Source organism: Labeo rohita, chromosome 20, assembly GCF_022985175.1.
Source record: "Labeo rohita strain BAU-BD-2019 chromosome 20, IGBB_LRoh.1.0, whole genome shotgun sequence".
NCBI lineage: Eukaryota > Metazoa > Chordata > Actinopteri > Cypriniformes > Cyprinidae > Labeo > Labeo rohita.
In genome coordinates this window covers 29,103,054-29,123,547 of record NC_066888.1, presented here as the reverse complement: position 1 = coordinate 29,123,547, position 20,494 = coordinate 29,103,054, and the positions used below count along the sequence as shown (strand labels likewise).

The 20,494-nt window shown below is 36.0% G+C and overlaps 6 protein-coding genes across 9 annotated transcripts; all 6 read left to right on the top strand.

Annotated features, from left to right (window-relative positions):
• The first annotated feature begins 751 nt into the window (after positions 1-751).
• On the top strand, positions 752-2,545 carry LOC127183221 (trace amine-associated receptor 1-like). 4 transcript variants are annotated; one of them, XM_051139138.1, is made up of 3 exons: positions 752-976; positions 1,216-1,312; positions 1,399-2,545. In XM_051139138.1, exons 1-3 carry the CDS (start codon positions 776-778, stop codon positions 2,247-2,249), a joined length of 1,149 nt encoding a protein of 382 aa, XP_050995095.1. In that variant the 5' UTR covers positions 752-775; the 3' UTR covers positions 2,250-2,545. The 4 variants fall into 4 exon arrangements, with proteins under 4 accessions (XP_050995095.1, XP_050995096.1, XP_050995098.1 ...); XM_051139141.1 differs by lacking the exon at positions 752-976 and adding an exon at positions 987-1,029; XM_051139139.1 differs by having other exon boundaries at positions 1,216-2,545.
• Positions 2,546-5,187: 2,642 nt separating this feature from the next.
• Positions 5,188-6,646, top strand: LOC127182515 (trace amine-associated receptor 1-like). Its single transcript, XM_051137821.1, has 2 exons — positions 5,188-5,318; positions 5,615-6,646. Exon 2 carries the CDS (start codon positions 5,636-5,638, stop codon positions 6,644-6,646), a length of 1,011 nt encoding a protein of 336 aa, XP_050993778.1. The 5' UTR covers positions 5,188-5,318; positions 5,615-5,635.
• Positions 6,647-8,074: 1,428 nt separating this feature from the next.
• LOC127182517 (trace amine-associated receptor 1-like) lies at positions 8,075-9,085 on the top strand. Its single transcript, XM_051137824.1, has one exon. The coding sequence runs from the start codon at positions 8,075-8,077 to the stop codon at positions 9,083-9,085; it is 1,011 nt and encodes a 336-aa protein (XP_050993781.1).
• Positions 9,086-10,924: 1,839 nt separating this feature from the next.
• LOC127182516 (trace amine-associated receptor 1-like) lies at positions 10,925-11,935 on the top strand. The gene has a single exon (XM_051137823.1). It carries the CDS (start codon positions 10,925-10,927, stop codon positions 11,933-11,935), a length of 1,011 nt encoding a protein of 336 aa, XP_050993780.1.
• A 2,437-nt stretch (positions 11,936-14,372) lies between these two features.
• Positions 14,373-15,383, top strand: LOC127182518 (trace amine-associated receptor 1-like). Its single transcript, XM_051137825.1, has one exon. The coding sequence runs from the start codon at positions 14,373-14,375 to the stop codon at positions 15,381-15,383; it is 1,011 nt and encodes a 336-aa protein (XP_050993782.1).
• A 2,125-nt stretch (positions 15,384-17,508) lies between these two features.
• LOC127183280 (trace amine-associated receptor 1-like) lies at positions 17,509-18,519 on the top strand. Its single transcript, XM_051139215.1, has one exon. The coding sequence runs from the start codon at positions 17,509-17,511 to the stop codon at positions 18,517-18,519; it is 1,011 nt and encodes a 336-aa protein (XP_050995172.1).
• Positions 18,520-20,494: the final 1,975 nt, after the last annotated feature.

The following is a 20,494-nucleotide window of genomic DNA, read 5'->3' as shown; positions in this document are numbered from 1 at the left end:
ACTCTCAGTACTACTACTGTTTTAGCTGGCTAGTTTTATGGGATTAACTGAAATAAGCAACAAAAGTATAATGTTTACAAATAAAATATTCATATTACCATTCCAAAGATAACAGCTTTCCAAGTGGAGACATCCAACACAAATCTAAGGACATATCCAGGTGAGCAAACTAGTGAAAACACTTCATTAACATGACGAGCTGCACCTCAAAATGCATGTTAGATGGAAATATTGTGCATTATGATCGCGTTTTTAGTTAAACTAACTATATTTTAAATAGTTTGACCGCTGCAGTTCTGTTAGTGACAGATAGGAAATCAGTTGAAACCATCCACTCACCTGATTTTTAAATTTATCAGTAAATATGTAATAATTATTTGAGAAACTATTGTATATCATTGTATTAGTAGCCATCTGGTGGTCAAAGTAACAAATAACATCTACCGCAGGTTTTACATCTGGTTCTTGATTATTATAAAATTATTTGAATAAAAATATACTTTTATTTTACTAATAAGTTATTTTTTTAAAAAAAAGTTATTATTATTATTATTATTAGAATTTTCCTATGCAGTTTGAAAAACAAAAAATAATGCTGCTTTTTGTGTCACAGACTTCCAACATAGATGAGGTGACAACTAATTATTTGTCTCTAATTAGTTAATTAGTTAAAACACTGCATTATTGACAAGCTGAACCCCAACATAAATTTTAAGTGAGATGCAATATATATTGTGATGTGCTTGCAAGTCTTATTGTATGCATACTCCCTTAAATGCCATTTTATGATGTATCTTTTTTTAAGTTTATTGTTGTTTTAAATGCGAAAAGACACCCTTTTTTCATCATGGAGAAAAGGCCATCTAATTGGTGTCAGGACAAGCATGTGTGTGTGTGGGCGGGGGCTACTGGGAGTTTGCGTTACTATAAATCTGGGCTCTTTGATCCATACTGTGCCTTTGCCACCAAAAAAGAGGTAAGGCCCTGGATGACAAAGTTATGCTACTGAACTTTGCTAATTAAAATAATGTATGGTTCTCATTATTTATTTGAAATGTACAGTTTCTAATTTCTCTTTATTTTCGCTATGAATAACGTCTGTCTCAAATGTTATATTGTTCATTTGTTATTTGTGAGATCAATAGCTATTAGAAAAACTATTTACCTATACAGTAAGTTTGTTTGCAAGTGTCTAATATTTTTCCTTTTTTACAGAACGGTGAATCTGAATTGAGTAAATGGATGCCCATGTCAACATCAGCCAAACTGAAGTCTGGGAAAAGTCTTTTCTCTGTTATGAGTTTAGTAACAGGTCTTGTCAAAAGTTTGTCTATCCTTTGGAAACTCGAATATTGCTCTACATTCTGTTTAGCATCTCTTCAATTATCACAATTCTAGGAAATCTGCTGGTGATCATAACGGTCATTCATTTCAAGCAGCTTCACACACCGACTAACTACCTCATCCTGTCTCTGGCCGTGGCCGATCTGCTTGTAGGAGGAGTTGTGATGCCTCCCAGCATGCTGCGCTCCATCGAGACGTGCTGGTATCTGGGAGATTTGTTCTGTAAAATACACAGCAGTCTTGATGTGACATTATGCACTGCGTCAATTTTAAACCTCTGTATCATTTCGTTAGACAGGTATTATGCCATATGTCACCCCTTTCAATATCACAGTAAAATGACTTCAATGGCTACACTAGTTATGATTATTATCTGCTGGACTGTTTCGGCTGCTCTGGGGTTTGGCATGATCTTCATGGAGCTTAATATTACTGGCATCGAGGATTTTTACTATGACAACATTGACTGTGATGGAGGCTGCTTTGTGTTTCAGAGTAAAGCAGGAGCTACTGTATTTTCACTGATCTGTTTTTATATTCCTGCATTTGTCATGCTCTGCGTGTACCTTAAGATCTTACACGCAGCTCAACGGCAGGTTCAGGCCATTCAGAACGTGAATTCTGAAATGAAAAAAGAGGGAAAAGCCACTAAGACTTTAGCCATCATCATGGGGGTGTTTCTGAGTTTCTGGATTCCTTTTTTCCTTTGCAATATTATCGATCCCTTTATTGGTTACTCTGTACCACCACTGTTGTTTGATTTGTTCCTGTGGGTGGGATATTATAATTCCACCTGTAATCCTATAGTGTACGCCTTCTTTTACAGCTGGTTCAGACATGCATTCAGAGTCATTCTATCCAAAAGAGTATTCCAGACAAATTCTTCAAAAATAATACTGTTGTAACAGGGAAATGGATCATATGCAAATGCATTTTCAATCTTTTATCTACTGATTGGTACATATTGCAGTGTATCTGTTTTTTTTTTTGTTTTTTTTTAAATGTTTGTGATTTCTTAAATGGACCGTCATGTTCAAAGGAGTGCAAAACAAATCTTTTTTAAAGACTTGTATGTGAGTGTCTGCATATATGAGTGTGTCTTGGCATTCAGGGCTTTTCTGAGTCCACCAGTGTTGATGTTTGCCCCTCTCATGGATTCTTATTAATTAAATTCTAATAAATTTTAACTGTGCAAAAACTGGATGTTTAGTGTTAAAAGATCACTTACAATCACCTGAGAAGATTTTCTTTAAAAAAAAGGATCCTTTCATTTTATATCATTTTTTATGACAACAAATTCAACATGGCTGAAGTATATATTTCAGGAGATCTAGCTGATATACAAAAAAACAGCATCAACAACAAAGTGTGACCCTGGACCACAAAACCAGTCTTAAGTAGCACCGGTACATTTGTAGCAGTTGCCAAAAATACATTGTTTGGGTCGAAATTTTTCTTTTATGCTAAACATCATTGAGATATTAAGTAAAGATCATGTTCCATTAAGATATTGTGTAACTTTTTCTACCATAAATATATCAAAACTTAATTTTTGATTAGTAATATGCATTGATAAGAATTCATTTGGACAACTTTAAAGGCGATTTTCTCAATATTTAGATTTTTTTGCACCCTCAGATTTTCAAATAGCTGTATCTCGGCCAAATATTGTCCTATCCTAACAAATCATACATCAATGGAAAGCCTATTTATTTAGATTTCAGATGATGTATAAATTTCAATTTCACAAAATTGACCCTTATGACTGGTTTTGTGGTCCAGGGTCACATATATAAAATAATGATGCCACTTTTGCAAAGATATTTTCAGTTAAACTATTTTAATTTCCATTTGGGGGGTGTTTATTTAATCTGTTTAAATCCACACATCATACTAACATAAAATATGCTTAACCACAGGTTAAGAGCTGTAGTTCTAACCATAGACATGTATACATGCCTTTTAGCAGCTGTTTCTATGAGCCGCTATATGCAAGTCGTCAGACATATCGGAACAGTCAAAGCAGGTCCGTGAACACCTGAGAGCAAAGTCCTGTCCCAAATGGCACATTTTATGTACACTTGCGGTCTTGCAAATTTACAATGGCCACCGCATGAGTGTGTCCATTAAGTCCACGAGACCATAGAGGGTGTCCCATTTGTCAATTTAGCTTTCTGAAGGGTCAAAGCAGCATTACCTCACAAAAGTGTGAACTCGAGGAAGACATCAAGGGTTTAGGGTGCAATTTGGAACAAGGCCTGAGCCACTGTAAGTCTGCAAAACCGCAAGTGCACATGATGTGTGCCATTTGGGACAAGGCCTATGTGTCTGCAACTGTAATTATATACATGTATGAACATCTATATCTGCACTTAAAAGGATAGTTCACCCAAAAATGAAAATCCTGTCATTAATTACTCACCCTCATGTCGTTTCCAACCCGTAACACCTTCGTTCATCTTCGGAACATAAATTCAGATATTTTGGATGAAATCTGAGAGCTCTCTGACCCTCTATAAACAGCAAGAGTCCTACCACGGTCAAAGCACAGAAATGTAGTAAGGACACTGTTAAAATGGTCACACAACATTAAAAAGTTATTATAGTTCCATGTATTTAAATAAAAAAATCTAAAACTGCATGCTGTTGAACACCAGCCAAAGTGGGAAAACTGATCTGAATTTATCAGTTTATTATGCTGTGCACTAAACTATCTGAACACACCAGTGTGATACACATGAAGAGTAATATTCACAATGAATGTATTGAGACACATTGTTTACACATTTTGGAAATTAAAGGAGAAGTCCACTTCCAGAACAACAATTTACAAATAATTTACTCCCCCCCTTGTCATCCAAGATGTTCATGTCTTTCTATCTTCAGTTGTGAAGAAATTATGGTTTTTAAAGAAAGCTTTTCAGGATTTTTCTTCATATAATGGACTTCATTGGTGCCCCGATTTTGAACTTCCAAAATGTACTTTTAAATGCAGCTTCAAAGGGCTCTAAACGATCCCAGCCAAAGAAGAAGGGTCTCATCTAGTGAAACGATCTGTCATTTTTTTCAGAAAATAAAAATTTGTATACTTTTTAAGCACAAAAGCTTGTGTAGCACAGGCTCTGGGATGCACGTCCACGACGTTACAAATCACGTCTAAGTTGATCGTCTGTGTACTCTGGCTCAAAAAGGTAGAGTATGGCGAAAAACTCCATCTAATTTTCTCCTATAACTTCAGAATCATCCGACATCATTGTACCTTTTTGTTTGTAAACAGCCTTAGTCTTTGCGTGTTTGCTTTGTAAACACTGGGTCTGTAGTTCCGCCTACATTCTGCGTGATCTTTCGACGTGATTTAATAGTATGCAGTGCCGTGGATGCGCATCCCAAAGCTAGTGCTACACAAGCTTTTGTGCTTAAAAAGTATACAAATTTTTATTTTTCAAAAAAAATGACCGATCTTTTCACTAGATAAGACTCTTCTTCCTCGGCTGGGATCGTTTAGAGCCCTTTGAAGCTGCATTTAAACTACATTTTGGAAGTTCAAAATCGGGGCACCATATCAGTCCATTATATGAAGAAAAATCCTCAAATGTTTTCCTCAAAAACCAAAATTTCTTTATGACTGAAGACAGAAAGACATGAACATCTTGGATGACAAGGGGGTAAGTAAATTATTTGTAAATCGTTGTTCTGGAAGTGGAGTTCTCCTTTAACCTGTTAGCTACATGAAATGAGCTGAAAATATGACAGCATCACAGATTAAAGAAATTATCTCACAGGCCAGATGAAATAAGGTTGCAGGTCGATTTCTTGTTTTTCTACACGTGTTGTAGACTGTTGAGAACACTAGGTTTCTGTGGAAACTCAAATGCTGTATGATTCGACAGGAGGGAGGTTGTTATGAAACTCCTGTGCTATAAATGTATGCTCTCTGCTCCATGAGGCAGCCTTGGTTCACTAAAGAAAGAAAGGTAAGACCATGGATGAGAGCTTTCCATGTACTGTAGATGAACATGTCTTCATATATAAATACAATGTATAAATATTATTAACTGTCTTGATTAAACTAATGAGCTTATTTATTGTAATTTTTCATAATAGCATGGTTTCAGCTTTATGCATTGCTCTGCAAAGATTATGTTCTGAATTATATGTATTATATGCATTTAATTTAAATTCATTCATGCTTTTAACATGTAATTCTTTGACAGAGATGCATAAATTTAACTGCAGGCTAAAATTAATTTCACTCCCTTGTTTTTAACAGAGAATCTCCAGAATTGTGTAAATGGACGGCCAAATCAACATCAGCCAAATAGCAACCTTGGAAAAGCCTACTCTATGTTATGAGTTTAGTAACAGGTCTTGTCAGAAATTTGTCTATCCTTTGGAAACCCGGATATTCCTCTACATCCTTTGTAGTGTCTCTTCAATTGTCACAGTTATAGGAAACCTGCTTGTGATCATAACGGTCATTCATTTCAAGCAACTTCACACACCGACTAACTACCTCATCCTGTCTCTGGCCATGGCCGATCTGCTTGTAGGAGGAGTTGTGATGCCTCCCAGCATGCTGCGCTCCATCGAGACGTGCTGGTATCTGGGAGCTTTGTTCTGTAAAATACACAGCAGTCTTGATGTGACATTATGCACCACCTCAATTTTAAATCTCTGTATCATTTCTTTGGAAAGATATTACGCCATATGTCACCCCTTTCAATACCACAGTAAAATGACATCACTGACTACACTAGTTATGATTATTATCTGCTGGACAGTTTCAGCTGCTCTGGGGTTTGGCATGATCTTCTTAGAGTTTAATATTCTTGGTGTTGAAGATTTTTACTATGCAAACATTAAATGTGATGGAAGATGCACACTGTTTCAGAGCAAAGACGCAGCTACTGCAATGTCATTGGCCTGTTTTTATATTCCTGCTTTTGTCATGCTCTGCATATACCTGAAAATCTTATATGTAGCTAAAAGGCAGGTTCAGGCCATCCAGAGTGTGAATTCTGAATTGAAAAAAGAAGGAAAAGCCACTAAGACTTTGGCCATCATCGTGGGGGTGTTTCTGACTTTCTGGATTCCTTTTTTTCTTTGCAATATTATCGATCCCTTCATTGGTTACTCTGTACCACCACTGCTGTTTGACTTGTTCTATTGGGTGGGATATTGTAATTCCACATGTAATCCCATAGTGTACGCCTTCTTTTATAGCTGGTTCAGACATGCATTTAGAATTATTCTATCCAAGGCAATTTTTCAGACAAATTCTTCAAAAACAGTACTGATGTAATAATGAAATTGCAAATGTTTTTACTTGATGTTTAATGTTCCGATTGGCACATTTTGCAGTTGTGATTTCTTAACTGAACCTTTATACTTAAAGAAGTGCAAAACATGTCATATGTGATATTACATGCCTGTATAAAATGCTGGATGGCTTGGCATTTAAAGTTCTTTTGAGTTCACCAGTGTTGATTTTTTCCCCTCTCATGCATCCTTATGAATTAAATTGATTAAACATGTAAAAAAACCCTGCATGTTTAATGCTAGATCACTTCAAATCACATGAGAAAAGATTTTAAAAAAGGCCCTTATAAATATTTCTACATGTATGTCCATTTTATGCCTTTATGGCTGAAGCACCTAGTACATATTTCAGGAGATCCAAATACTTTTAAATTGAGCAAGATGTACAAAACACTTTTATTCATGCATTTCTAATAACAGTGACTATTTACAGTATGTAACTATTGCAAATATATTTCACTGAAACTATTTGCAAACAATGCAAATCATTCCATGAAAATGCCATTTATGTCCACATTTTAAGAGCACTAAAATGTGTTTTGCAAGCTTAAAGGCGCTATATATGATTTTTACATTTATATAGAATTAGCTAAAACTGTTTGCGTTTTAAAGATATAGTGTAGTGTATTCTTAGCAGAAAGTTAAGCCGTGCAGTTTGGAGTTTTCCAATGAAGGATACTTACATCGACATTCAACACTGTTTACAATTGTATTACCTCAATTTCATTGTGCAGTAAACGATCTGCACGATGAAATTGTGCAAAAAAATGTTTGCACTACAAGCCAGTGTGTTCATAATTAAGATAATACATTAAAATAATATGGTAAGACACACAATATCAAGCAGCAAAAGCTAAAATTAACATTATGCAGTTGAAAACACCGAATAGATGCAATATGACAAATGCTGATTGAGTTTGTCAGAGTGAAAGCAGATTTAAATTAATCAGTTGACCACATCAAACACAATCAAACAATCTGAACACAGAATTGGATACATGTCAAGAGTTAGGGTCTGTTCACACAGCCACATTAAATGAGGGCAAAAATATGACAGAATTACAGTATACTGAAATTGTCTCACAGAGCAGAAGAAATGGGGTGGCAAGCCGATTGTCCCATGGGCCTAGGAAACTCAAATACTGTGTGATTTGACAGGAGGGAGGTTGTTACGAAACTCTTGTGCTATAAATGTATGCTCTGTGCTCCATGAGGCAGCCTTGGTTCACTATAGAAAAAAAGGTAAGAACATGGATGAGAGTCTTGGTTGTGTTGTGCTGCATTTAGAATCATTCAATCAATCTAGCTTCTAATATGTAATTCTTTGACAGAGATGCAAAAAATGTAACTGCAGGCTGAAATTAACTTCACTCTCTTGTTTTAAACAGGAAACCTCCAGTGAACTGTATAAATGGAAATCCGAATCAACATCAGTCAAACTGAAATCTGGGAAAAGCCTTTTCTCTGTTATGAGTTTAGTAACAGGTCTTGTCAGAAGTTTGTCTATTCTTTGGAAACACGGATATTCTTCTACATCCTTTTTAGTGTCTCTTCAATTGTCACAATTATAGGAAACCTGCTGGTGATCATAACAGTCATTCATTTCAAGCAGCTTCACACACCGACTAACTACCTCATCCTGTCTCTGGCTGTGGCCGATCTGCTTGTAGGAGGAGTTGTGATGCCTCCCAGCATGCTGCGCTCCATCGAGACATGCTGGTATCTGGGAGATTTGTTCTGTAAAATACACAGCAGTCTTGATGTGACATTATGCACCACCTCAATTTTAAATCTCTGTATCATTTCTTTGGAAAGATATTATGCCATATGTCACCCCTTTCAATACCACAGTAAAATGACATCACTGACTACACTAGTTATGATTATTATCTGCTGGACAGTTTCAGCTGCTCTGGGGTTTGGCATGATCTTCTTAGAGTTAAATATTCTTGGTGTTGAAGATTTTTACTATGCAAACATTAAATGTGATGGAGGATGCACAATGTTTATGAGCAGAGACGCAGCTACTGCAATGTCATTGGCCTGTTTTTACGTTCCTGCTTTTGTCATGCTCTGCATATACCTGAAAATCTTACATGTAGCTAAAAGACAGGTTCAGGCCATCCAGAGTGTGAATTCTGAATTGAAAAAAGAAGGAAAAGCCACTAAGACTTTAGCCATCATCGTGGGGGTGTTTCTGACTTTCTGGATTCCTTTTTTTCTTTGCAATATTATCGATCCCTTCATTGGTTACTCTGTACCACCACTGCTGTTTGACTTGTTCTATTGGGTGGGATATTATAATTCCACATGTAATCCCATAGTGTACGCCTTCTTTTATAGCTGGTTCAGACATGCATTTAGAATTATTCTATCCAAGGCAATTTTTCAGACAAATTCTTCAAAAACAGTACTGATGTAATAATGAAATTGCAAATGTTTTTACTTGATGTTTAATGTTCCGATTGGCACATTTTGCAGTTGTGATTTCTTAACTGAACCTTTATACTTAAAGAAGTGCAAAACATGTCATATGTGATATTACATGCCTGTATAAAATGCTGGATGTCTTGGCATTTAAAGTTCTTTTGAGTTCACCAGTGTTGATTTTTTCCCCTCTCATGCATCCTTATGAATTAAATTGATTAAGCATGTAAAAAAAACCCTGCATGTTTAATGCTAGATCACTTCAAATCACATGAGAAAAGATTTTTAAAAAGGCCCTTATAAATATTTCTACATGTATGTCCATTTTATGTCTTTATGGCTGAAGCACCTAGTACATATTTCAGGAGATCCAAATACTTTTAAACTGAGCAAGATGTACAAAACACTTTTATTCATGCATTTCTAATAACTGTGACTACAGTATGTAACTATTGCAAAGATATTTCATTGAAACTATTTGCAAACAACGCAAATAATTCCAAGAAAATACCATTTATGTCCACATTTTAAGAGCACTAAAAAGTGTTTTGCAAGCTTAAAGGCGCTATATATGATTTTTACATTTATATAGAATTAGCTAAAAACTGTTTGCTATTTAAAGATATAGTGTAGTGTATTCTTAGCAGACCGTTAAGTTGTGCAGTTTGGAGTTTTCCAGTGAAGGATACTTACATCGACATTAGACACTGTTCACAATTGTATTACCTCAGTTTCGCTATGTATCCCGTTTTCTTGATGTGTTGCACAAAAGGGATGTGGACGAACAGAGGACAGCGGCTTAGCCGAAACTCACGTTTGTTTTGGTCTGCAGTGCGGTGCACCGGTGATATATCAAGTGGTTGAAAATTGTACAGCCTGTTTAATATATCTATATATTAATCTAAAAACAAATTAAAACTTATGTTTGAAGATGTAACTTATGGTTTTAAACATACCTTTTTTCCAACTATATTTTTGTTATTTTTAGCGTATTTATCCACCTTATTCTTAAACGCAGAAGTAAGCTTACGGGCGAGACTTCCGGTTTATTAGCTGCTATATAACCAGAAGAATAACAACATGCAGTAAACGATCAAAAAATGTTTGCACTACAAACTAATGTGTTCAGAATTAAGATAATACATTAAAATAGTATGGTAAGACACACCAATTTGCAATACCCTGGTGAAAAAAACAGCATATGCTGGTAGGTATGTTTTGATGCTGGGATGCTGGTTAGGTAGGTTTTGATGCTGGTTTAAGCTGGTCCTTTGCTTCAGCATTCCAACCAGCATTCCAGCATCAAAACATACCTACCAGCATATGCTGTTTTTTTCACCAGGGTTATCAAGCAGCAAAAGCTAAAATTAACATTATGCAGTTGAAAACACCGAACAGATGCGATATGACAAATGCTGATTGAGTTTGTCAGAGTGAAAGCAGATTTAAATTAATCAGTTGATCACATCAAATGATCTGAACACATATGAAAGAATTACAGTATAATGAAATTGTTTCATAGACTGGAAGAAATGGGGTAGCAGGCCCATTTTGTCCCATGGGCCTAGGAAACTCAAATACTGTGTGATTTGCCAGTAGGGAGGTTGTTATGAAACTCTTGTGCTATAAATGTATGCTCTCTGCTCCATGGGGCAGCCTTGGTTCACTATAGAAAGAAAGGTAAGACCATGGATGAGAGTCTTTGTTGTGTTGTGCTGTGTTGCATTTAAAATCATTTATGTAATTCTTTGATAAAGATGCAAAAATGTGACTGCAGGCTGAAATTAACTTCACTCCCTTGTTTTAAACAGGAAACCTCCAGTGAACTGTATAAATGGATATCCGAATCAACATCAGTCAAACTGAAATCTGGGAAAAGCCTTTTCTCTGTTATGAGTTTAGTAACAGGTCTTGTCAGAAGTTTGTCTATTCTTTGGAAACACGGATATTCTTCTACATCCTTTTTAGTGTCTCTTCAATTATCACAGTTATAGGAAACCTGCTGGTGATCATAACAGTCATTCATTTCAAGCAGCTTCACACACCGACTAACTACCTCATCCTGTCTCTGGCCGTGGCCGATCTGCTTGTAGGAGGAATTGTGATGCCTCCCAGCATGCTGCGCTCCATCGAGACGTGCTGGTATCTGGGAGATTTGTTCTGTAAAATACACAGCAGTCTTGATGTGACATTAAGTACTGCGTCAATTTTAAATCTCTGTATCATTTCTTTGGAAAGATATTATGCCATATGTCACCCCTTTCAATATCACAGTAAAATGACGTCACTAACTACACTGGTTATGATTATTATCTGCTGGACTGTTTCAGCTGCTCTGGGCTTTGGCATGATCTTCATGGAGCTTAATATTCTTGGTGCTGAAGATTTTTACTATGAGAGCATTAAATGTGATGGCGGATGTACGCTGTTTCAGAGTAAAGCAGGAGCTACTGTATTCTCACTGATCTGTTTTTATATTCCTGCTTTTGTCATGCTCTGCGTGTACCTTAAAATCTTACATGCAGCTCAGCGGCAGGTTCAGGCCATCCAGAGTGTGAATTCAGAAATGAAAAAAGAAGGAAAAGCCACTAAGACTTTAGCCATCATCATGGGGGTGTTTCTGACTTTCTGGATTCCTTTTTTTCTTTGCAATATTATTGATCCCTTCATTGGTTACTCTGTACCACCACTGCTGTTTGACTTGTTCTATTGGGTTGGATATTATAATTCAACCTGTAATCCCATAGTGTACGCCTTCTTTTACAGTTGGTTCAGACATGCATTCAGAATCATTTTGTCCAAAGCAATATTTCAGACCAATTCTTCAAGAACAGTACTAATGTAAATAATGAAACAGATTATATGCAAATACATTTCTTGATGTCTTTTTTTATGATTGCTACATATTACAATGTACCTATTTTATTGCATTTTTTATGTCATTTCTTAATTAAACCTTCATATTAGAGCAAAAGAAATCTGTGTTTTTAAAATCCTGTATGTGCTATATATGTATGCCTGTATGAATATGAACTGTATGCCATTCGGGGCTCTTCTGGCTCCACCAGTGTTGATCTTTGCTTCTCTCAAGGATCCTTATAAATGAAGTTCTCATAAAGTTGAACTCTGTGAAAACTGCACAGTCAGTGATAAAATACCTCTCCTCTCCACAAACATACTTTCAACGTAAAGCTTTAAAATACTTTTTTTTTTTTAACAAACCAAACCAGCAACATTCTCAAAGGTATTTTAATTTAAACAATAAATTTAAATGTAAATTACAATTATCTGATTTGCATAATTATTTTAAGTGAAAAACCCCCAAAGCAATGCAAGTGCAATGACCATATCCCATATCAAAACTCAAAATATTACATTTCCATAACTAAAATGTTTATTTTACAGTCACCTTTGTGCAGATTGATCATAAACACAGCTAAAAGACTTCCTACCAGTGGTCATCACAACACTTAACATCTTGCACAGTTTTATCACAGGTAGAATACAAAATGTTTCAATACAAGCATTTCAATGAATCCTTATTAAATAAATTTCAACTTTGTGAAAACAGCACGGTCAGTGCCAGTATATCTCTCCTCTTCACAAACATACTTTCAGTGTAAACCTTCAAAGTACAAGCAGACAAGACAAAAAAGAATTAGACGATGCAGACGATGCATGAACACCATGCTTAACAATTCATTCCATGTTTGTTCATTCCATTTGTTTGGAGTTTCCATTAGGCTTCAATGTCACTTTTTATTTAAAACAAACAAAAGAGGCAACTTTCTTGGAGGTACTTTATTTAAAACAAAATTTGAAATGTAAATTGCAATTTAAATTTTAGTGCTTCTCAGTCCATTTCTATAAACAGGCCCCTAACTAATCTGACACCTACAGAGATACTCAGCTATTTGGCTGATGAGTTGAATCACAGTGTTAGACAAGTGAAATATCCCCAATGTGCAGTGCGGATGACTATAAACTACAGGTTTAATGAATAGGCTGCTACAACAACACATACAGCACATGTTGAGTCAATGCATAAAAGTAGTGTCATTTGTGTACACAAAATCTGCTTAAGTTCAATAAAAACAAAAATCTATTAACTATTTTGCATGTCTAAATATATATTAATTTAAAAACTAATTACAAAATTATTATGTCAAAGATATGATTTCATGTGATAATGCATTCGTTAATGAAAAACATGTTTTGAGATGACCAATCAAATTAAAATTAAGCGGGCTTTACTGTTACAAATGACTGTCCGTAATTTGCTCAAGCTAAAAAATAAATACACCTCACTATGTGTCAGAAAGTTTACACTGCCCTTGAAACTTAAAAAACGGATTGGTTTCAATTTTCTGCATTTTTCACGTCTGTGGCAAGTGTGACAAATTTTGAACCCAATACGATTTTTTTATGATGGAAAAAGTTTCAGAGGCAGTGTGTAAACGTGATTGACATAACATGAGGTCATATTTATTTATTTTTTATTTACGTCATGACGTCCCTGGTGAAAAAAACAGCATATGCTGGTAGGTATGTTTTGATGCTGGGATGCTGGTTAGGTAGGTTTTGATGCTGGTTTAAGCTGGTCCTTTGCTGGTTCATGCTGGTCCTTGACCAGCAACATGACCAGCAAAAACCAGCAAAGGACCAGCTTAAACCAGCATCAAAACCTACCTAACCAGCATATGCTGGTTTTTTCACCAGGGTTATCAAGCAGCAAAAGCTAAAATTAACATTATGCAGTTGAAAACACCGAATAGATGCGATATGACAAATGCTGATTGAGTTTGTCAGAGTGAAAGCAGATTTAAATTAATCAGTTGATCACATCAAACACAATCAAACGATCTGAACACAGGGTTGGATACATGTCAAGAGTTACCGTCTGTTCACACAACTATATTAAGTATGCGAAAATATGACAGAATTACAGTATAATGAAATTGTTTCATAGACTGGAAGAAATGGGGTAGCAGGCCCATTTTGTCCCATGGGCCTAGGAAACTCAAATACTGTGTGATTTGCCAGTAGGGAGGTTGTTATGAAACTCTTGTGCTATAAATGTATGCTCTCTGCTCCATGGGGCAGCCTTGGTTCACTATAGAAAGAAAGGTAAGACCATGGATGAGAGTCTTTGTTGTGTTGTGCTGTGTTGCATTTAAAATCATTTATGTAATTCTTTGATAGAGATGCAAAAAATGTAACTGCAGGCTGAAATTAACTTCACTCCCTTGTTTTAAACAGGAAACCTCCAGTGAACTGTATAAATGGAAATCCGAATCAACATCAGTCAAACTGAAATCTGGGAAAAGCCTTTTCTCTGTTATGAGTTTAGTAACAGGTCTTGTCAGAAGTTTGTCTATTCTTTGGAAACCCGGATATTCCTCTACATCCTTTGTAGTGTCTCTTCAATTGTCACAGTTATAGGAAACCTGCTTGTGATCATAACGGTCATTCATTTCAAGCAGCTTCACACACCGACTAACTACCTCATCCTGTCTCTGGCCGTGGCCGATCTGCTTGTAGGAGGAGTTGTGATGCCTCCCAGCATGCTGCGCTCCATCGAGACGTGCTGGTATCTGGGAGATTTGTTCTGTAAAATACACAGCAGTCTTGATGTGACATTATGCACCACCTCAATTTTAAATCTCTGTATCATTTCTTTGGAAAGATATTATGCCATATGTCACCCCTTTCAATACCACAGTAAAATGACATCACTGACTACACTGGTTATGATTATTATCTGCTGGACTGTTTCAGCTGCTCTGGGGTTTGGCATGATCTTCATGGAGCTTAATATTCTTGGTGCTGAAGATTTTTACTATGAGAGCATTAAATGTGATGGCGGATGTACGCTGTTTCAGAGTAAAGCTGGAGCTACTGTGTTTTCACTGATCTGTTTTTATATCCCTGCTTTTGTCATGCTCTGCGTGTACCTTAAGATCTTACACGCAGCTCAACGGCAGGTTCAGGCCATGCAGAGCGTGAATTCAGAAATGAAAAAAGAAGGAAAAGCCACTAAGACTTTAGCCATCATCATGGGGGTGTTTCTGACTTTCTGGATTCCTTTTTTTCTTTGCAATATTATTGATCCCTTCATTGGTTACTCTGTACCACCACTGCTGTTTGACTTGTTTTATTGGGTTGGATATTATAATTCAACCTGTAATCCTATAGTGTACGCCTTCTTTTACAGCTGGTTCAGACATGCATTCAGAATCATTTTGTCCAAAGCAATATTTCAGACAAATTCTTCAAGAACAGTACTAATGTAAATAATGAAACAGATTATATGCAAATACATTTCTTGATGTCTAATTTTCTGATTGCTACATATTACAATGTACCTATTTTATTACATTTTTTATGTCATTTCTTAATTAAACCTTCATATTAGAGCAAAAGAAATCTGTGTTTTTAAAATCCTGTATGTGCTATATATGTATGCCTGTATGAATATGAACTGTATGCCATTCGGGGCTCTTCTGGCTCCACCAGTGTTGATCTTTGCTTCTCTCAAGGATCCTTATAAATGAAGTTCTCATAAAGTTGAACTCTGTGAAAACTGCACAGTCAGTGATAAAATACCTCTCCTCTCCACAAACATACTTTCAACGTAAAGCTTTAAAAAATTTTTTTTTTTTTTTTAACAAACCAAACCAGCAACATTCTCAGTTATTTTAATTTAAACAATAAATTTAAATGTAAATTACAATTATCTGATTTGCATAATTATTTTAAGTGAAAAAGCCCCCAAAGCAATGCAAGTGCAATGACCATATCCCATATCAAAACTTAAAATATTACATTTCCATAACTAAAATGTTTATTTTACAGTCACCTTTGTCCAGATTGATCATAAACACAGCTAAAAGGCTTCCTACCAGTGGTCATCACAACATTTAACATCTTGCACAGTTTTATCACAGGTAGAATACAAAATGTTTCAATACAAGCATTTCAGTGAAATGTAATTTATGCAATATTTCAAACATTTAACCCACGAGAGAAAATCAGCCCTTCGCAACACTTTAAAATCAGCCCAATTCCGAGCAAAAAAATGCAGATTTGGCAACCCTGCATCCAACACAAGCTGCAGGAATCAGACTTAACTGATCAAGACAAAAGTAAGGAGAGATGACTGACAAATCATGCTGGAGGATTTGCTGCTCAGCAGATAATGTAAGATGTGCTGCCTTTATACAGAGTGTGTGTGATTGCGAAATTGAAAGTAAACAGCTGCTATTCAAAAGAGATTTAAACACTCTGCATACGATTGCAGCTCCCTGATGCGCAAAAATTATATTTAGTATTAAAATGATTGTGTGAGCAGGCAGTAATGGCCCAAAATTCAGCAGGAGTGGGATCAAGAAAACAGTCCTGTGTAGGGCTTTAATACAAAAAACACAATGAATGGAGACTGTAGAAAGCAAAAACCGAATCCCTGACATTTTAGGCGATTTAGAAATCCTGGCTGGGTGCATTTTTTTTAAGTCCGAGAAGAGGACATGTCGGGGGAAAAGAGGACATATGGTCACCCTATTTATGATGACAAATCAAAGTAGGGGGGCTCTATTATTGTGTATACTATACATTAAGTAGAGAGAGGTTTCAGTTGCTGGAGTTGGTGTTTTGGAAGAGGAATGTGCCGCAAACCATATTCATCCACACAGAGCCAAAGCACAAACAAAACAATGTTCTTCTGCAAAATGTGTGCAGTTTAGAACAAACTTAGGGCCTATTTTAAATAATTTGATTACTTTAAATCCTTTTAATGTTCTTTAATTTAACATTCATAATTGATTGACAAGAAAACAATGCCAGAAAACTGACTATTAAATTTGTCCCTAAGTGTCACATAGGCCTTAGAAAATGTAACTATTGTTTTTGATGATGTAGAATGTATTTTTTCCTTGTTTGTAAAATATCTAAAGGGCATTAAATGTCGCCACCAACAGTAGTTGCAGTTCTTTTCCCATTTAATTCCTCTTATCAAAATGAATTATTTTATTAAGATGCAGCTTCCTTGTTGTCCTTGTTGCATATTCTGCTGATATGATATAGTTTTGAGAAGATTATGTTGCTTTGGAAACACAATTGTTGTGTGATTTGACAGGAGGGAGGTTGTTATGAAACTCTTGTGCTATAAATGTGCTCTCTGCTCCATGAGGTGGTTCATTGTAGAAGGAAAGGTTAAGAGAGTCTGTGATTGGAGGATTGTGGAAAATAAGATTTCAGCCCAGATTCATTCTCCTGTTTGGTAGATTTATGTGTTGTATTTAAGATCTATTAAGCTTTTAGCAAGTAATTCATTTATAGAGGTGCATAAATGTAGCTGCACCATTTTAAAAGGCCAGAATTGACTTCACTCCATTGATTCATACGGAAGCTTCAGTCTAAATGGACGTCCAAGTCAACATCAGCCAAAATGGAATCTTGGAAAAGCCTTTTCTCTGTTATGAGTTTAGTAACAGGTCTTGTCAGAAATTTATCTATCCGTTGGAAACTCGAATATTGCTCTACATCCTTTTTAGTGTCTCTTCAATTGTCACAATCATTGGAAACCTGCTTGTGATCATAACAGTGATTCATTTCAAGCAGCTTCACACACCGACTAACTACCTCATCCTGTCTCTGGCCGTGGCCGATCTGCTTGTAGGAGGAGTTGTGATGCCTCCCAGCATGCTGCGCTCCATTGAGACATGTTGGTATTTGGGAGATTTGTTCTGTAAAATACACAGCAGTCTTGATGTCACGTTGTGCACTACATCAATTTTAAACCTCTGTATCATTTCTTTAGACAGATATTATGCCATATGTCACCCTTTTCAATATCACAGTAGAATGACGTCACTTGCCACACTGGTTATGATTATTATCTGCTGGACTGTTTCAGCTGCTCTGGGGTTTGGTATGATCTTCTTGGAACTGAATATTCTTGGGATTGAAGACTTTTATTATGAAAATGTTCGATGTGATGGAGGCTGCTTCATTTTTCATACCAGAGAGGCAGCTACTGTAATGTCAATGATCTGTTTTTACATTCCTGCTTTTGTCATGCTCTGCGTATACCTTACGATCTTACACGCAGCTCAACGGCAGGTTCAGGCCATCCAGAGTATGAATTCTGAAATGAAAAAAGAGGGAAAAGCCACTAAGACTTTGGCCATCATCATGGGGGTGTTTCTGACCTTCTGGATTCCCTTTTTCCTTTGCAATCTTATCGACCCCTACATTGGTTACTCTGTACCACCACTGCTGTTTGACTTGTTCCTATGGGTCGGCTATTATAATTCCACCTGTAATCCTATAGTGTACGCCTTCTTTTACAGCTGGTTCAGACATGCATTCAGAGTCATTCTATCCAAAGCAATATTTCAGACTAATTCTTCAAAAACAATACTGTTGTAATAATGAAACAGATTGCAAATGTGTTTCTTGATGTCTTATTTTCTGATAAATATTGCAGTGTATCTGTTTTATTGTGTTTTGTTTGTGATTTCTTATCTAAACCTTCAAACCTTCATTCGTGCAAAATAAATTTGTGTTTTAGGAATCCTGTATGTGCTATATGCCTGTATGTTTGTGTACTGTTTGTCATTCAGTGCTCTACTGAGTCCACAAGTGTTGATCTTTGCTCCTCTCATGAATCCTTATTAAATAAATTTCAACTTTGTGAAAACAGCACGGTCAGTGCCAGTATATCTCTCCTCTTCACAAACATACTTTCAGTGTAAACCTTCAAAGTACAAGCAGACAAGACAAAAAAGAATTAGACGATGCAGACGATGCATGAACACCATGCTTAACCATTCATTCCTTGTTTTTTACTCTATTTGTTTGGAGTTTCCATTAGGCTTCAATGTCATTTTTTATTTAAAACAAACAAAAGAGGCAACTTTCTTGGAGGTACTTTATTTAAAACAAAATTTGAAATGTAAATTGCAATTTAAATTTTAGTGCTTCTCAGTCCATTTCTATAAACAGGCCCCTAACTAATCTGACACCTACAGAGATACTCAGCTATTGAGCTGATGAGTTGAATCACAGTGTTAGACAAGTGAAATATCCCCAATGTGCAGTGCGGATGACTATAAACTACAGGTTTAATGAATAGGCTGCTACAACAACACATACAGCACATCAATGCATAAAAGTCAATGCATAAAAGTAGTGTCATTTGTGTACACAAAATCTGCTTAAGTTCAATAAAAACAAAAATCTATTAACTATTTTGCATGTCTAAATATATATTAATTTAAAAACTAATTACAAAATTATTATGTCAAAGATATGATTTCATGTGATAATGCATTCGTCAATGAAAAACATGTTTTGAGATGACCAATCAAATTAAAATTAAGCGGGCTTTACTGTTACAAATTACTGTCCGTAATTTGCTCAAGCTAAAAAATAAATGCAACCTCACTATGTGTCAGAAAGTTTACACTGCCCTTGAAACTTAAAAAACGGATTGGTTTCAATTTTCTGCATTTTTCGCGTCTGTGGCAAGTGTGACAAATTTTGAACCCAATACGATTTTTTTATGATGGAAAAAAGTTTCAGAGGCAGTGTGTAAACGTGATTGACATAACACGAGGTCATATTTATTTTTAAACGGCAAAAACTCAGTTATGGGGTCATGACCCCTGGTGAAAAAACCAGCATATGCTGGTAGGTATGTTTTGATGCTGGAATGCTGGTTAGGTAGGTTTTGATGCTGGTTTAAGCTGGTCCTTTGCTGGTTTTTGCTGGTCATGTTGCTGGTCAAGGACCAGCATGAACCAGCAAAGGACCAGCTTAAACCAACATCAAAACATACCTACCAGCATATGCTGGTTTTTTCACCAGGGACATGAGAGATTCAGATTTGCCTTGATTTTTAGATATATTTGTACTATAAAACATCTTGCAAGTTTAATAGCTTTAAACCATCCTCCTTGTTATAAACAAAGCATTTATTTAATCAAGCTCCAAAAAACGTCCCTTTTCGATACTGCGGATTTATGCTGTTGCACTGGTATATTTATTTGCATATGACCACCTTTCTCACATTTCCGGGTTTCTCATAACGGAAGTCGTCATAGTTGGGTAAAATCCTAGAGCAGTGAATGGGAGAGAACCACAAATATATTTTTTGCATTCCCATTTGCTCAAATAACAAAAGAAAAACTACACGATATTGTTTTCACGACTTTCAATCAAAGGAAAAAAATTGAGAGAAACTGATATCGGCAGTCAGAAGAGAGAACAATGTCAAATTTACCGTCCCTCCCATAGACGCGGCATTAGAAACACCCTCGCATAGCGTTAACTAGTTTTTTGGTAACTTGATGAAAACGTGGTATAATACAAAGTATAGTGTTATAAAAGTACATACATATTT